The sequence below is a fragment of the Puma concolor genome, chromosome D4 (assembly GCF_028749965.1).
Source record: "Puma concolor isolate L17-30 chromosome D4, mPumCon1.1.hap2, whole genome shotgun sequence".
NCBI lineage: Eukaryota > Metazoa > Chordata > Mammalia > Carnivora > Felidae > Puma > Puma concolor.
Window position 1 is genome coordinate 28642879 of NC_141679.1, and position 14875 is coordinate 28657753.

General features: G+C 44.5%; 2 protein-coding genes across 2 annotated transcripts in view; one reads left to right on the forward strand and one right to left on the reverse strand.

Moving 5' to 3' along the window:
• The window catches only part of LOC112868649 (procathepsin L-like), a 130006-nt gene that overhangs the window by 66924 nt on the left and 48207 nt on the right, over positions 1-14875 (forward strand). The gene's annotated exons all lie outside the window — the stretch shown is intronic.
• Positions 1112-4127, reverse strand: LOC112868647 (procathepsin L-like). Its single transcript, XM_086684680.1, has 4 exons — positions 3978-4127; positions 2874-3036; positions 2104-2221; positions 1112-1635 (listed from the first exon to the last, which is right to left on the reverse strand). Exons 1-4 carry the CDS (start codon positions 4050-4052, stop codon positions 1536-1538), a joined length of 456 nt encoding a protein of 151 aa, XP_086540806.1. The 5' UTR covers positions 4053-4127; the 3' UTR covers positions 1112-1535.

A 14875-nucleotide genomic window follows, 5' to 3' on the forward strand; every position in this document is an offset into this window, starting at 1 on the left:
CACCTGTTCATTCATCCTCATGGTGATCTATGCTTTTCTTATTCTTTGTAGATTTCTTACTGCTCACTCCAAACTGGATTTCTCTCTCCACAGTCATCTGCTCAGCTATTTATTATATAAACTTTCAGGGGAGTTTCAGAGGAAGAAACTGTGAGGCCCCAGGGAAGCCACCCCAAAATGTGCCACCATGGCATATTGACTATCTTGACTTGAAGCTACTTGGGATACAGCCGGTGCAAGAGCACCCAGGCTGTCACATGCCCCTCTTGAAAGCAGGAAATGAGTGGCCCATATGAAAGGTCCCCTCCCTGTACTATGAGGTAAAGAGACATCCTTATCAGCAGAGATGGGGCTTCAAACCTGAAAAAGCTGTAGAAACAAACCTTGTTACTTTTTTACTCATCTACAACCTCAGCCCAGATTCCACTTAGAATTCCTGCAATTTAAAAATTTTTTTTTCAACGTTTATTTATTTTTGGGACAGAGAGAGACAGAGCATGAACGGGGGAGGGGCAGAGAGAGAGGGAGACACAGAATCGGAAACAGGCTCCAGGCTCTGAGCCATCAGCCCAGAGCCTGACGCGGGGCTCGAACTCACGGACCGCAAGATCGTGACCTGGCTGAAGTCGGACGCTTAACCGACTGCGCCACCCAGGCGCCCCGAATTCCTGCAATTTAAAACTCCCACACACCTTTTCTCTTTTTCCTGTCAATTCCTCACAAATTATTGTCTTTGTCCAAAATATATAAGACTGCAAAAAAACAAAACAAAACAAAACAAAACAACCTGTCTGCCTTGGCCATTGCTTTGGGCTTAAATTCATTAGTGGGCCTACCTGCCTATGTAATAAAACTTTGAGGGTTGTTTTTTTTTTTTTTTTTTTTTTCCTCCTGTTAACCTGTCTCATGTCAATTAAATTCTTAAACCAGTTGGAAGAATTTTGGAGGAATGAGGATATTTCTTCCTCCCTACAAAACCATTGCATTTTTACTACAAAGAAGTTTATGTATCAAAAACAGAGCACACCTCAGCATATGAAAGTAAATTTTATTTTAAAAGGTAAAACTTTCATGCAACTTTTAAACATGAACATTCAGGGGCACCTGGGTGTCTCAGTTCACTGAGTGTCTGACCTCAGTTCAGGTCATGATCTGATGATTTGTGGGTTCAAGACCCACATTGGGCTCTGGGATGACAGCTCAGAACCCGAAACCTGCTTGAGATTCTGTGTCTCCCTCTCTGGTCTCCCCCACTCACACCCTGTCTGCCTGTCTCTCTTTCAAAAATAAATTTTAAAAAATTAAAACATGAACATTCAAAAGTTATTAAGCAACTTAATCACACACTGTTGATTAGAGCAGGGATTAAAGAAGTAGTTTCGTCACCAGCGTAAACACTAACAGAATTCGTCACAACTTGGATCTCCAGTGATTCAAGTGTTTTACCCCACAAAATAAGATGTGATCAACTTTAGAATAAAATACATTTCCTGGATATTCTGTTATCAGTCAAGGCCTTCTTCATCACCATCATCTCACACGATAGGAAAGCTGGCCCTGGTGGCGATTCCACAGTTGTTATTCCGGTCTCTGGCCATTTTTATGTAGCCACCCATGCCCCAGTCAGTGCCCCAGCTGAAAGAAGACAGGGTTTTCCAACTATTACAAACAACCGAAAACATACATCTTTTGAACAATAGCAGCCAGTATTGAGCAGTGCACCAGAGGCCAGGGCAGATTCAGGAAGAATCAGGAGAGGCCGTTCTTGTTCATGGTTGAGTTCTAACCCAGCACAGACATTTCACAAAACTGCAGTGTGAACAGGAAAAGGAAACCCTTGGGACCTGGGTGTGATATAGAATATTGAAAAACTTCCAATTTAGAAATACAGTGGTACCAAAACTATATCAGGACCCTAGCAAGCCTGAGACAGTATCTTAATGTTGTCATCATATGAATATGTCTGTGCTCCCCCCTAGATGGGGTAAACACTGCTGGGATTTCAGAAGTGTGCTCAAGGGTTGGGGGACCTGCGTCCAAACACTGGTTCCAAAAAACATTCCCTTTTCAAATTCAAAAGTACGTATTCCTCGATTTTCATACCTGTTCTTGACAAACCAATATTTTTGGTTATCGGATTCTTTTCCTTGAAAGCCATAGCCAACCACCAGAACACCGTGATTCAGGTCTTCACTGCTGCACTTTGGATCATAATAAATGCCTGGGGAGTAATATTCAATGCTGAGTGAGGATTCCCACGTGACATGTGATAGTAACCCAGCCTATCAACCACAGTAGGAGAGGCATTTCAAAATTCAGTTGTGATATTGATATGAATTCAGATGAGATTTAAAAGTCAGATATCTTTGTTTAGTGGGAAGGGGTGGGGATTTGGGCCCTCATCTCACTCCAGGAGAAATACTAACTGTCACAATCCCTTTTGAAAATAATAGTCAAGGGGCATTAAAAAAATCACCTGCCAAAACCTTATTATTCTACTTGTAGGATGTCAACCTAGGGAAACAGCAGAGAACATAAAATTACTTGAGCCAAGAGCTACTTTCCACTGTTAATTTCAGTATCAAAATTCTTTAAAAGTTATCAAGGTCTAACATTTGGAAAAAAGTAAAGTAAGCTCTACTAATTAAATTGTGTTGTCATTTAAATATATTTATTATATACTTACACTCGTGGGGATTTGGGCCAAGTAATGGCAAATGGAAACAGCAGACATAAATATTACATGTACAGAATGAACAACTATATTAAATCCACACACCCCAAAATTATACATTGAATTCTACATACCAAAGTGTCATTCTTGCTGTTTCTTAGGGTGGTTTTCCAATTTTTCTGTATCAACAAATGCTTACCTCCTTTATAGAAGCGGAAGGTATCCAAGCTTGCATCTATAGCAGCAGAGATGGATCCCATGTTTTTCATTGCCACCAAGAGGGCCTCCTCCCGCCGAGGAATTGTCTGAAAGGCAGTGACATTGGCAGCAGAATACTCAGGCCTGTATTTGCAGGGTCCATCCTTTGAATGGTAAAGGAAAAGAAACTTGATTATGACCATCCACTTCCTGGGGAACATGACTTCAAGGCAGCTTACAGGTAAAAAATTTCCAAGTCAAGTTTGTTGTGAAGCAACCCAGGAGGTGAAAGGCTATTTATTGTCTTAAAATTAAAAAACTAATTGGTGGCTCAGTAGGTTAAGCATACAACTCTTGATTTTGGCTCAGGTCATGATCTCACAGTCATGGGATCGAGACCCGTGTTGGGCTCTGTATGGAGCATGGAGCCTGCTTGTGATTCTCTCTCTCTCCCTCTCTCTCTCTCTCTGGACCCCTTCCACTCTCATGCTCTCCCTCTCTTTCTCTCTCTCAAAATTAATAAAAAAACCTTTTTTGGGGCGCCTGGGTGGCGCAGTCGGTTAAGCGTCCGACTTCAGCCAGGTCACGATCTCACGGTCCGTGAGTTCGAGCCCCGCGTCAGGCTCTGGGCTGATGGCTCAGAGCCTGGAGCCTGTTTCTGATTCTGTGTCTCCCTCTCTCTCTGCCCCTCCCCCATTCATGCTCTGTCTCTCTCTGTCCCGAAAAATAAATAAACGTTGAAAAAAAAAATTAAAAAAAAAAAAAAAACCTTTTTTAAAAAAAGCAAAACTAACTGGTGTGGATTCAATGAAACACTCATGGTCTACCTGTCCCTAAGAAGTTTTTCACTCTGGGCAAATCCATACCTTGTGTAAAAGGTATGCATATCTCCATGTAATGTAGAAATAAAAACAGCTATGTGGTAACCATCTAAGCAGAGAACTATGCCAGGCTAATACCGTTTAATGACAGTCTTGACAGACTGCAGATAGAGAGTCTATCTACAATTGGAAATGTGACTGTTAAACATGGTGTCTGTTTTCTTCAAAAGCATTCAACTCTAAGGACAGAGCTGGAATGGTGACAAGTGAGGAGCTCTACTCACTCTTGCAACATATGGATAGGATTCTTCTGTGTCCAGACCTCTGTTGTTCCTAACATACTGGAAGGCATTACTCATTAGACCACCATTGCAGCCCTCATTGCCTTCAGCCTGAGAGCAGTCCAGGAGGTTCTGCACACTCAAGGAAACACGTTTGCCGTATTTCCGGAATATCTGTCCTTCGATGGCACCAGTTGCACTAAAAGCCCAGCCAGAAGCACACCGACCCTGAAAACAAATTATAAAGGTCTCAGTCTACAAAACCAATAGCAAGAGTGAAAACAGTCCATCTATATGAAAACTTTAAAACATAGCAACGGCAGGGTGCCTGGGTGGCTCATGGTTAAGCGTCGGACTTCAGGCTCAGGTCATGATCTCAAGGCTTGTGGTCTAACTTCATCTACTCTGCATCAGGCTCTGTGATGACAGCTCAGAGCCTGGAGCCTGCTTTGGATTCTGTGTCTCCCTCTCTCTTTGCCCCTCCCCAACTCGTTCACTTTTTCTTTCTCTCAAAAATAAATGAACATTAAACAAAATAAATAAATATAGCTACAATATATTTTTCCACAGCAGGAAACCATAGCAGGGAGCCACTTTCTTTTTGGCTTTCCTCTTGGAGAGAGACCTGTTGAGTAGTCATCCTTGATACTCACAAGACTAATATCAGGTGTCTGTCTCCTATTCATAGGTAAGGAAATACCAGCAGGGAAAGGGACTTTAAACACTGTCCCATTCTCATTCTTCTGGATTTTAAGACCAATCATCATGTGCCTGAATTCTTCATCAGTCTTCAGGGAAAAGAAAGTAGAATATTGACAAGCATGAGATTTGGGGGGAAAGTACTGAGAGAAACAACAAAACTTTCAGCAAATCCGTGCCATACTCACCATGTCACCAAAGCCATTCATTGCCATCAAGAAGCTATGTTTCCCTTGAAGGTATTCCCTATTGTGCTGCATAATCATTTTCATATTCTTCTGCCACACGGCTCTTCTGCATTCTTCAACCTACAGGCAAACATATAACATATCATTTTTATTTGTATTTAAAACCTACTGACCTGCACCAAATGGATGTGCTCACAGAGAGGAGGAGAAACCACAGCCATGGATGGTCTTATGCTTCTGGGAGCTGTTTTCCAGCAACCACACAGCAGGACATATGCCCACACTATGCACACTCATGGTGCTGTGCTTACTGCTTTGGTAAGAGTGGTCTCAAGATGCTACTCTGTGCTACAAACTCCCACCAGCACGGGCATTCTCTGTGAGTCCCCTAGATAGTTTAGATTTTAGATGTTACCAACCACACCATATTGTTTTCCATGTGTCTCCTTCCACCGGATCCACTGTGCATCTAAACTTTGATCAAGCTCTATAGTAGCGGAGACTATTCCCAAGCAAAGTGCAGTCAGGAAGTCAAAAGGATGCATGTTTCAAAACCTAGGAAGCAAAAAGAAAAAAAAATGAGAATCTGATTAGACTGATCTGTCTAAAAATCCATCCTCCTTTCTTCTAGATGTTAGAGCCACTATGGTGGAGTAAAAACATTGAATTTATCCTCCCAAGTACTTACAGAAGGATAACACTGCTCACCTGATCATGCAGCTGTGCAGATGCTCTCGGCAGGTGTAGCCCCAGGGCTTTCTGGTGCTGGGCAGTGACTCTAAGGCCACCCACTTAAATCCCTGGGGTTTGGCCTGATTGGCCCTATCCATATGGCCCAGTACACTGTAATCTTCCCGATCTGCTTCTGTTTCCCAAGCTGATGACTTCTATTCTGATGTTTTCTTGATGATAATTGCTTGTTCTTTACAGAAGAAAAACTTGTTGACAATGGTCTGGGCTCACTTTCCTGTCAAATGGTCCTTAACTGGTTTGACTAAAACAATAGAGCAGTCACAGTGGTCCAGCTAAGGGTCCAAAAGAAAAAGCTCATGCTTATTCAACAAAGAAAATAATGTTAAACTTCCATTTAGTTGATGCCATTATAAGATATGAAAAAAGTGTGTATTGAAGGCACACTGAAATATATTTAGTGGTGATTTAGTGATCTGTGTCCCTGCATGTCAAATCTGAGGACAGGGAGCTGGGAGGAGCTTGGGACTCCCCTCATTTCATTCTCGGAGGCTACATATCAAAGATTCAAAGCCACTGGTGGAATGGCACCCGGGTGACCGTCATTCCATAGGCAGGGGACAGAGGAACTATTGGGATCTCTAGCCTGTGACCTGAGAACCCCTTTCTTCTGTTTCTCATTCTTTCCTGATTGCCTTTCCACTGGAAGGTTACGTGCCTGGGCCTGTCTCAGGGGGAATCCAGGTGTGCTTTCCATTTTCTAGCATCCCCTAAAGTACTCTGTAGAGCTCTGGCCCTACTTGGGGAAGGTGGGAGCATTCACCGGGTTGCATTGGACTCTGGGAAAATAAGCTTCAGCAACTGGAAGGCTGAGCGATTAACACATCAAAAGGAGAAAAGCCATATGATTATTTTAATAGATGCTTTTTAAAAATAAAAAGAAACATGCTATTTCAAATCAGTGGGAAGAGAACGGTCAATAAATAGCTAGTCATCCAGGAAAAATTAGACGCAGATCCACAAAACATATTACTGATGGATTCCAGAATTCAACATAAAAAAACAAAAGTATGAAAGTATTAAAAACATAAAAGAAAATGTATTTATGACCTTACACGGGACCAAAGACACTAAGCACAAAGTGTAAAGGAAAGATAGATGTGATTACGTCAAAATGGGAATTACACCCCACGAACAAAGTTAAAAGACACTCCACAGCACAGGAGAAAAATGTTTGTAACATGTAACACAAAGCGCACATCAAGAAACATACCTATTAAGGAGGAAAAGATAAATCACTTCAGAGAGATAAACTAAGGATATAAGACTACAGTTTGTGAAGAGAAAATACAAATAGTAGATGAAGCCATGGGAGACAGTGAGCCTCCCTGAGATCAGGAAATGAGAAGAACATGGCCCATCCGTTCTCACTTAGCAGATCCACAATAAACAGCAGTGACTGATCCTTTCAGATGTCCTCAGGTGCTGGAACACGGCCCTCTTCTGCCTGCTGGAGAGACAGATCACAGGACGGCCACGGGACGGCAACGTGCCAGCTCTGTGGACGTTGAGAAGTTTAGATAAGCAGGCCCTCTGACCTGCGAGTCAGCAGGGAAACCTAGATGAGCCTTTCTAAAGTTACATATTGTCTGTAAGAGCAAAAATATGGGAAGGATCGAAGTGTCCAGCAGTAGGGAGATGGTTGACTGTGGAAAGCTCTTCAGTGGTTTGAGAAAGTTGGGAATTACTTAGAGACCCGCTCCAGCTTTTGTGAGCTTGGAAATCAATCCCTTACCTGGTTCAAGGGACATCACAATAGACGAATGTGAAAAGAAATATATTGGTGCCATGCTAAGTAAGGCCTTTTACTTCCACCTACCCTGATGACAATTAACACCGTCTTGACTCTCTATTCACTTCCTGTAATGAAACTAACCACTTTCTATAATAATAATAATAATAATTGCAAAGAAGGGAAAAAGGCATGAGAAAGATATGCTAGGAGATGGTGGGTGGGTCTATAAGATGGGTCCGTGTATCAGTCTGAGGTCCCCAGAGAAACAGAACAGAGTTTAAGCCCTCCACCCCACGTAAACACACACACACACACACACACACACACACACACACACACACACACACACTGTGTCACAGTCTAAATGCAGCATTCCTTCTTCCGCAGAAACCTCAGTTTTGTTCCTAAGACATTCTACTATTCGCTGAGGCTGCAGGGATTTGGGACACACTCCCCCAAAGTAAGCGACTGTGGCATATTGGTTGTTTTGAGCTGCAGGCACTTGAGAAGCAGCAGATGCAGGAAGGGCTCTCTAACATCCCCTTTCCAGAAGCAGGTCATAAAATTTCCCTGAGAAAGGTGTTCTCCCTTGAGAAAGGATCCAGCAAGAGAGCATCCTGACCAACAGAGGCTGGGAGTCAATACCGAACGCATCTATGCAAACAATTCCTAAATAATCCTGTTCTTCCACTAGTTTTGTCCCCTGCCCCCCAAAGTATCTCCTTGTCACTCCCCACAACTTACTGTGCTTTGTCTTGTCATTTCTTTACAAATTTATCAAGACTTCCTCTAAAGTTATAGAAGCTTCCAGCTGTGGTCACCCCTTGGGGTATTTAATTCGATTGTGAAGGCCCCCATGTCAATATAAAAATTTAATACACTTGGATGCTTCCTCTGATGAATTTGCCTTATGTCAGTTTAATCTCATGTTAGACCACAGATCTTTTTTTTTTAATTTTTTTTTTTTGATGTTTATTTTTGAGACAGAGAGAGACAAAGCATGAATGGGGGAGGGTCAGAGAGAGGGAGACACAGAATCTGAAACAGGCTCCAGGCTCTGAGCTGTCAGCACAGAGCCCGACGCGGGGCTCGAACTCACGGACCGCGAGATCATGACCTGAGCCGAAGTCGGCCGCTTAACCGACTGAGCCACCCAGGCACCCCAAGACCAGAGATCTTAAGAGCACAGGAAAACATTTTTCAGCCATGTGTGCTCAGGTGTGTGTTCTGCGTCCTGGCTGGGAACTCGTTCCCCAAGCCCCAGTCTCCTCCACCTGACTTATGTGGACTCCTGTTGCAGAGGGGAACTGTTCTAAGGTCACTGCCCCATGCAGTGGGGTCACTGCACCCTAGAGGTTCAGTGAGCACTTGAATCAGAGGAATCCAAGCAGTCTGGGCAATAATCCAACATGGACTGTGCCAAATGGTGTTACTATAAAGGTCAGGCTTGGTGCCAACAATCACCTGTACAGGAGGAGATCCCGCCCCAACCACACAGGGCTTGGGTTGAATGCAGGTGAAATGTGGGCCCCACGGCCCCCTCCTCCAGGCACATTGTAGCAGTCTACACAGCACACAAGCATTTGCAGGGACTAGACAGGAAGTATGCTGTTGCAGGGAAGATGCACAGCCCGTTGCACCCCTGCTTGCTCAGAGCTCATGATCTAGACAGGTGGGCAGCAGAAGATCCCTGCTGGCTGGTCACACTCATAGGACAGCACCAGGGAGCTGGACCCCAGGAGGTCAGCACTGTCCTCCTGAGACCACAGACCACCATCTTAGCCAATGTGTTCCTTGCTCTTTTTCCAGGACAGAGTGAGAAAGCTTTTCACACTCGCCTGCTGACTGGGAAGCAAGGTGAATTGCTTTTTACTGTGGTGAAATATGCACAACAAAATTGACCCTTTTAACCGTTTTTATTTAGTGCAGTCACACTGTTGCAACCCTTACCACTATCCATCTCCAGAATGTTCCTCATCTCACATTGAACTCTGTTCCCATGAAACCCTAACACCCCTCTCCCCTCTCCTCTCAGCCCCTCAATTTCGACTATGATAGGGATAATATTTTTGGAAGGTTTATGTTCATTTTTTATTCACATTCGTATATGCAACACACCCTTGATTCACCAGAAGCATCCATTGCCTTGGGAAGTGTAGTAAAGGAGACATGAAAATAAAAGTCAAATGTTCAGGATTTAACTTGCAAAACCAGAGTTTTGAGCTCCTGGCTTTCAATAATAAGCCAGGCTTTATAGATAGATACACTGTCCTTCCAAATGCCAGACGCTCAGGAGAAGCTGGGTGGCACTGAGGACCTCCGACTCACAATCACCTTGTCTTCCACTGTGCACGTCTTCAAGAGACAAAGGAATCCACAAGCAGCACCATAACTAGTTGTCTTAGAAATGTTTACATGGCTATCGTGGATGAGGATTCCAGGCTTCTCTGTCACGTGGAAGGAAGGACAGGGATGGGAAGTTTAGGCGGGAACATGAACACTCTTATGAAGTAAAACCTGCTCCTCCCATTCTCCATCCCAGAGTCTATGGAATAGAGATGTACTGACCCTTGTGTTTCATGACAGGCCGTGGTCTGACATGTGCATGACTCCAGGTTTCCTACTAACGCTGGGATCTGTGAGCACATTTCAAGTACAGCCAGAATCACTGGTCTTCCCAAAGGGAGGCCCTGCCTGCGGAACACAGGATGAGTTTTACAGTGTCAGGGGACGGGATCCATGTGGGTACGAAATATTTCATGGGCAGGGCCTGTGGGGCTTTCCCTGCATTTCTATGCACAGCACAGTCAAATGCTTCTAGACAAGCAAAACAGCAATAAACCTGAAAGCCACACTGCCCACAGCAATGTGGTCACTAGTCTTGTGAAATGGAGAAGAAATAGGACCATAGGATGCTTTTGTTCTAAGATTAAGTTATTCAATTAAAAAATGTCCAGGGGCAGCTGGGTGGTTCAGTCAGTTAAGCATGTGACTTCTGCTCAGGTCATGATCTCGCAGTTTGTGAGTTTGAGCCACAAGCTGAGCTGACAGCTCAGATCCTGGATCTGACAGCTCAGATCCTGGAGCCTGCTTCAGATTCTGTGTCTCCCTCTCTCTCTGCCCCTCCCCTGCTCGCACTCTGTCTCTCAAAAAATAAATAAATGTTAAAAATAAAAAAAAAAAAAGAACAAAGAAAAAATGTCCACAATTCTGAGGCTCTGACTCTCTTAGATTTCAGATTTCTTTGTTTTAAATGCTTGTTTTCTTTCTTTCTGTTTCTCTTGATAGCCAATACAATGTTTTAAAACTATTTTACCATGACTGGTGATTGCGCTGGGAAGCTGTTGCTGTTTCTAAGTGGTCTTACTCTGTGTAACAGAGTGTCAGTCTCCATGTTCTTCGTGAAATTCACACAGTGTGGGAACCTCCGGCACACAGTAGGGCTGCTCAGGTTCTGGAGTCAGCAAATGAAAAGCTCATCTATGTTAAAAACAGTCTCAAACTACTTTGGGAACAGAGGTAGTAAAGCTTATTCTTATTTATTTTCAGAATAGCGTTTTGCCAAAATGATAAATGGAAACGAACCATGTTGGAAGTCCACGTTTGTCCAGTTTATGGGGCATAAGTTAGATGTCACCAGGAGAAACAGTCAGGTAAGGCCACAAATCAGAACATTCTACAGGATAACCAGTTTTGCATGTTGGCCCTGGAGCTGGGTGTTCTCTACATGATGGGTCTTTTGTGGTGTCCTTGCTATGTACAGTCCTTGTTGACTGATAAGGTCCCCCAGTCAGGGGGAGCCTTTCCCAATGGGAGGCCAGGCAGGGCCCCAGCTGGACAGCAGGCTCCCAGGCGCAGAGATGTGAGGAGGCTGGAGAAGTGGGGACCTGGGCCAGGTGGCAGGGAGCCTCACAGGGAGAAAAGCCCAGAGTGCTAGTGAGGCTGTGTCCCCAGTGAAGGGAGCCCACAGAGGAATTCAGCCCCTCAGACCAGACTGAGAAGGATGCAGACCCCCAGAGACTGGCTAATATTGTTGCAATTCAACGAGCATTCAAATGAGTCAGCAAATGAGAAAACTCCACATGTCTAAAGATTCTAAAACTTACGTTTCAATAAAAAATATCTAACTTGATAGAGGTTTTCCAGATTTGGAAAAAAACTCTTAAAACTGCATCCATAATGAGTTTTGAAGCTGAAGGTTTTCTAAACTACTAATAACTATAATATTGACCAACATTTTTGTTTCTCATGATGGTAGGAAGATTGAATTTTCTTTCCATTCATGCTAAAACGTGATATAAAATCTGTTATATTTAGTAAAACAATGTTGTAAAAAAATATTATAAGGTATGGCAAAAATTCATTAATAAATTCATATTTTTCTAGGAAAAGTTCTCAGCATGCTCTTTCAGTCCCTGGAATGTGGAAAATGGACATTCATGGATAAATCAGTGAGTCTCAAGGCTCTTGCCCAGGAGATCAAGTTTTTAGGGCTAGAAAATCCTTTACGTCATTAAAAAACATACACACATACACACATAATAACACAAACTTACATATATATGTATATATATACACACGTATGTGTGTATATATATGTATATATACATGTGTATATATACATATATATACACATGTATGTGTGTATATATATGTATATATACACATGTATATATATGTATACACACATATATATGTATACACATGTATATATACATATATATACACACATACACTTACACATAGGCACACATATAGTTACATACATTCATTCATTCGTGCACATATATACATATGCACACACATACACATGCGCACGTATGCATACACACTTTCACAGTATCTAAATATGTACGTACACTCATAACACACACATGCTCATACACAATATTATACTTTAAATACTTAGCACAGGAGAATAACTGGCCCCCAAGTGTGGGCAGACAGCCTGACAATTAGTCTGAATTATAATAATTAAATATAAAATTCTATTTAAAATCTTAAACCCTTTGTTTCAGGTCACAGAGAGAATGGCTTAATCAAACCCTCTGAAAGTCTCTTTAGTTGTAAATTCCATGATTTCAGGGGGACAAGGCACATCATCCTCCCCAGAGCTGGCCTCAGTCCCCTCTCTGTGCCCCTGACAGGAGCCCCGCAGGGTAGAGTCATAGCATCTGGCACCCAGCCAGGCCCCCTCACCAAACATCAGCCCCAAGAGGGAGGGCACATCACAGTCCCACCTCGGGGGAACCTCTGCTGTAGAAACCTGTGCAACTTCTTTCCTGCCCCTCCTCTCTACACCTACACTCTTCTTCATTCTTTAGGAGCAAAGACTTGGCCCTGTGAGCAATAGTCACAACCAGCAAGCATCTGAGGATGGGGTTCTAGAATATTAGCAGCATTATCCTGAGCCATTTCTCGCTCCGGTCACACACATTTCCAGAGGTGCCCATGGAATCTCCTTAAAATCCCCTTCCAGGGTCTCCTCCCTGGCCCTCCCTCCTCCAGGGTGTTCAGTGGGGACCTGCGCTCCCACCCCTGTCCTGGCCTGTGTCTGGAAGCTACTGAGTTCCAGGCTGAATGGGCTGAGGCCCCAGCCTGTCAGCAACACATGACCTTTGGTTGCGAAGATGAAGTGTGATCTTACTCTCAGGTGGCCACCCAAAATACAGCTCCAATCCCTGGAAATAACACCCAGAAACAATGTTTCAGGCACTGTTGACTTGACCCTGGTGACCTCCCTGGATAAGCAGGCACATGAGTGAACCTGACTCTGTGCCTTCTTGTGAGCCTGGGGCTGGCACTCACCATAGCTGCTCAGCCATGGTCTCTAGACAATGAATCTGATAACTGCCCACCTTATAAACAGTTTGGCTCAAGTTCTCAAGAATCAAAAGTCTGGACAAGACTATGATTCAAACTTGGGGGAAAAATGGAAAAACAAAAGAGAAAAAGTCAAACAAAATTTTTAATTCTTCCTCCTCTGATACCACTTTAGATGTTTCCCTAAAGTAACAAATCTCAAATTCTTACAAAGTGCATTGGATCATGTTTTCTATCTCAGCCCTTTTTGGGAGCCCAGCTTCTCTGCATACTCTGAACACAGTGGGTAATTTTGCATATTCCTCTGCAAGCTTTTCTCTCACCTGGTTATTTTTAACTTTCAGCTTGATGGTTTCTTTTTTACTTTGTTTTTAAGAAATTGTGGTAAGAGAGACAAACCTCAAAATTAGTCGTTTTAGCACATTTACCTGCGGGGTGCAGGGGCAGCCAATCCTGTGCACCCTCAGCACCAGCCTTCTCCAGAACGTTTCTCATCTTGCAAACCTGGAAACTACTCCTCACAAAGGCAGTCATTTTCAGCCTCAGGTCTCCCAACCTCCCTCAGGTTTTACAGCCTGCCTGCCATCTAGCGGCTGCTTGCGCAGGTACAGCCAGGCCGGCCCTTGGTGTTGGAGGGGCTCTCCCAGGGTCACGCCATCCAGGTTTAGTGACAGCCCCGTGGACTCTGGACGTTGATGAGTCTCATTTGGCTGCAGGGGCTGAGCCATGTTCTGGTTTCTTCCTCCTGCAGGGGGTGGAGCCAGCTACGCATGGTGGGACTTCACCAGACAGTTCCCACCTCACCTGATTTCAGGAACAGAACACCCTGAAGGCCCCCCTGGCCTCTCCCCCGAGGCCTTTCCCAGGATGGGGCAGTGAGTGCAGTGGTCCTTAAGCCCTTCAGATTTGGGTTATATGCCTCGCTGTTTTACTTTAACATTCCCGGAGCCCAGGCAGCCCCACATCCTGATGTACACGTGCCAGTCCCGGCACCTGCATCTGAGAAAGGTAGACAGACTCTTGCCATCCTTTGCTTTTCTTTGTCCAGAGCTCTTCTGGTCCCTTCCCTGTTAACAGAACTCTCCCCGTGGGGAAGATGGCTCCTTTCCCAGCACCGCCCCGGGGCCCTGGGGCCCTGGGGCCCTGGGGCCAGGCCACCAGGGAACTCCATCTCCCCACCCCTTGATGTTTATGCAGGCCCACTCCAGAACCCACGCTGGGCCAGTCAGACCCTTCTGTGGAGCTCTGCACACAGAGAAAGACAGAGACAACCCTGACTTCTGGGTTCGGGCAGTGTGGTGCCACATCCCTGTATGTGAGGGTCTCTTTGAAGCAAGAGAGAGAGCCATCGCCATTAAGGAGAATGTTGCCATGAGAAAAGAGCATCCACTCTCCTAAGGAAGGGACATCCCGAAAGGTGGACCCCATGGGCGGCCTCTCCCAGGCGTGCCTGTCATTGGGCTTCTACTTAGGGTCGGCTAATGGGGGGCACTGCACGGGCTGGGGGAGATTAGGCTCACGTGTTTCCTCCCCCATCACTCGGTGCTGCTTCTCTGACTCCAGCTGTGTGTCTGTGACTCTAAATTCTTGAGCGGCTTCACTCCTGGGCTCCAGCTTCCCCAGGAAAGGATTTATCCCTGTGTCTTTCTGCCCCAGGGGAGGTAATGGCTTCCTTCTGTCCCAGCCTCCAGATGCTTCACTGTCTC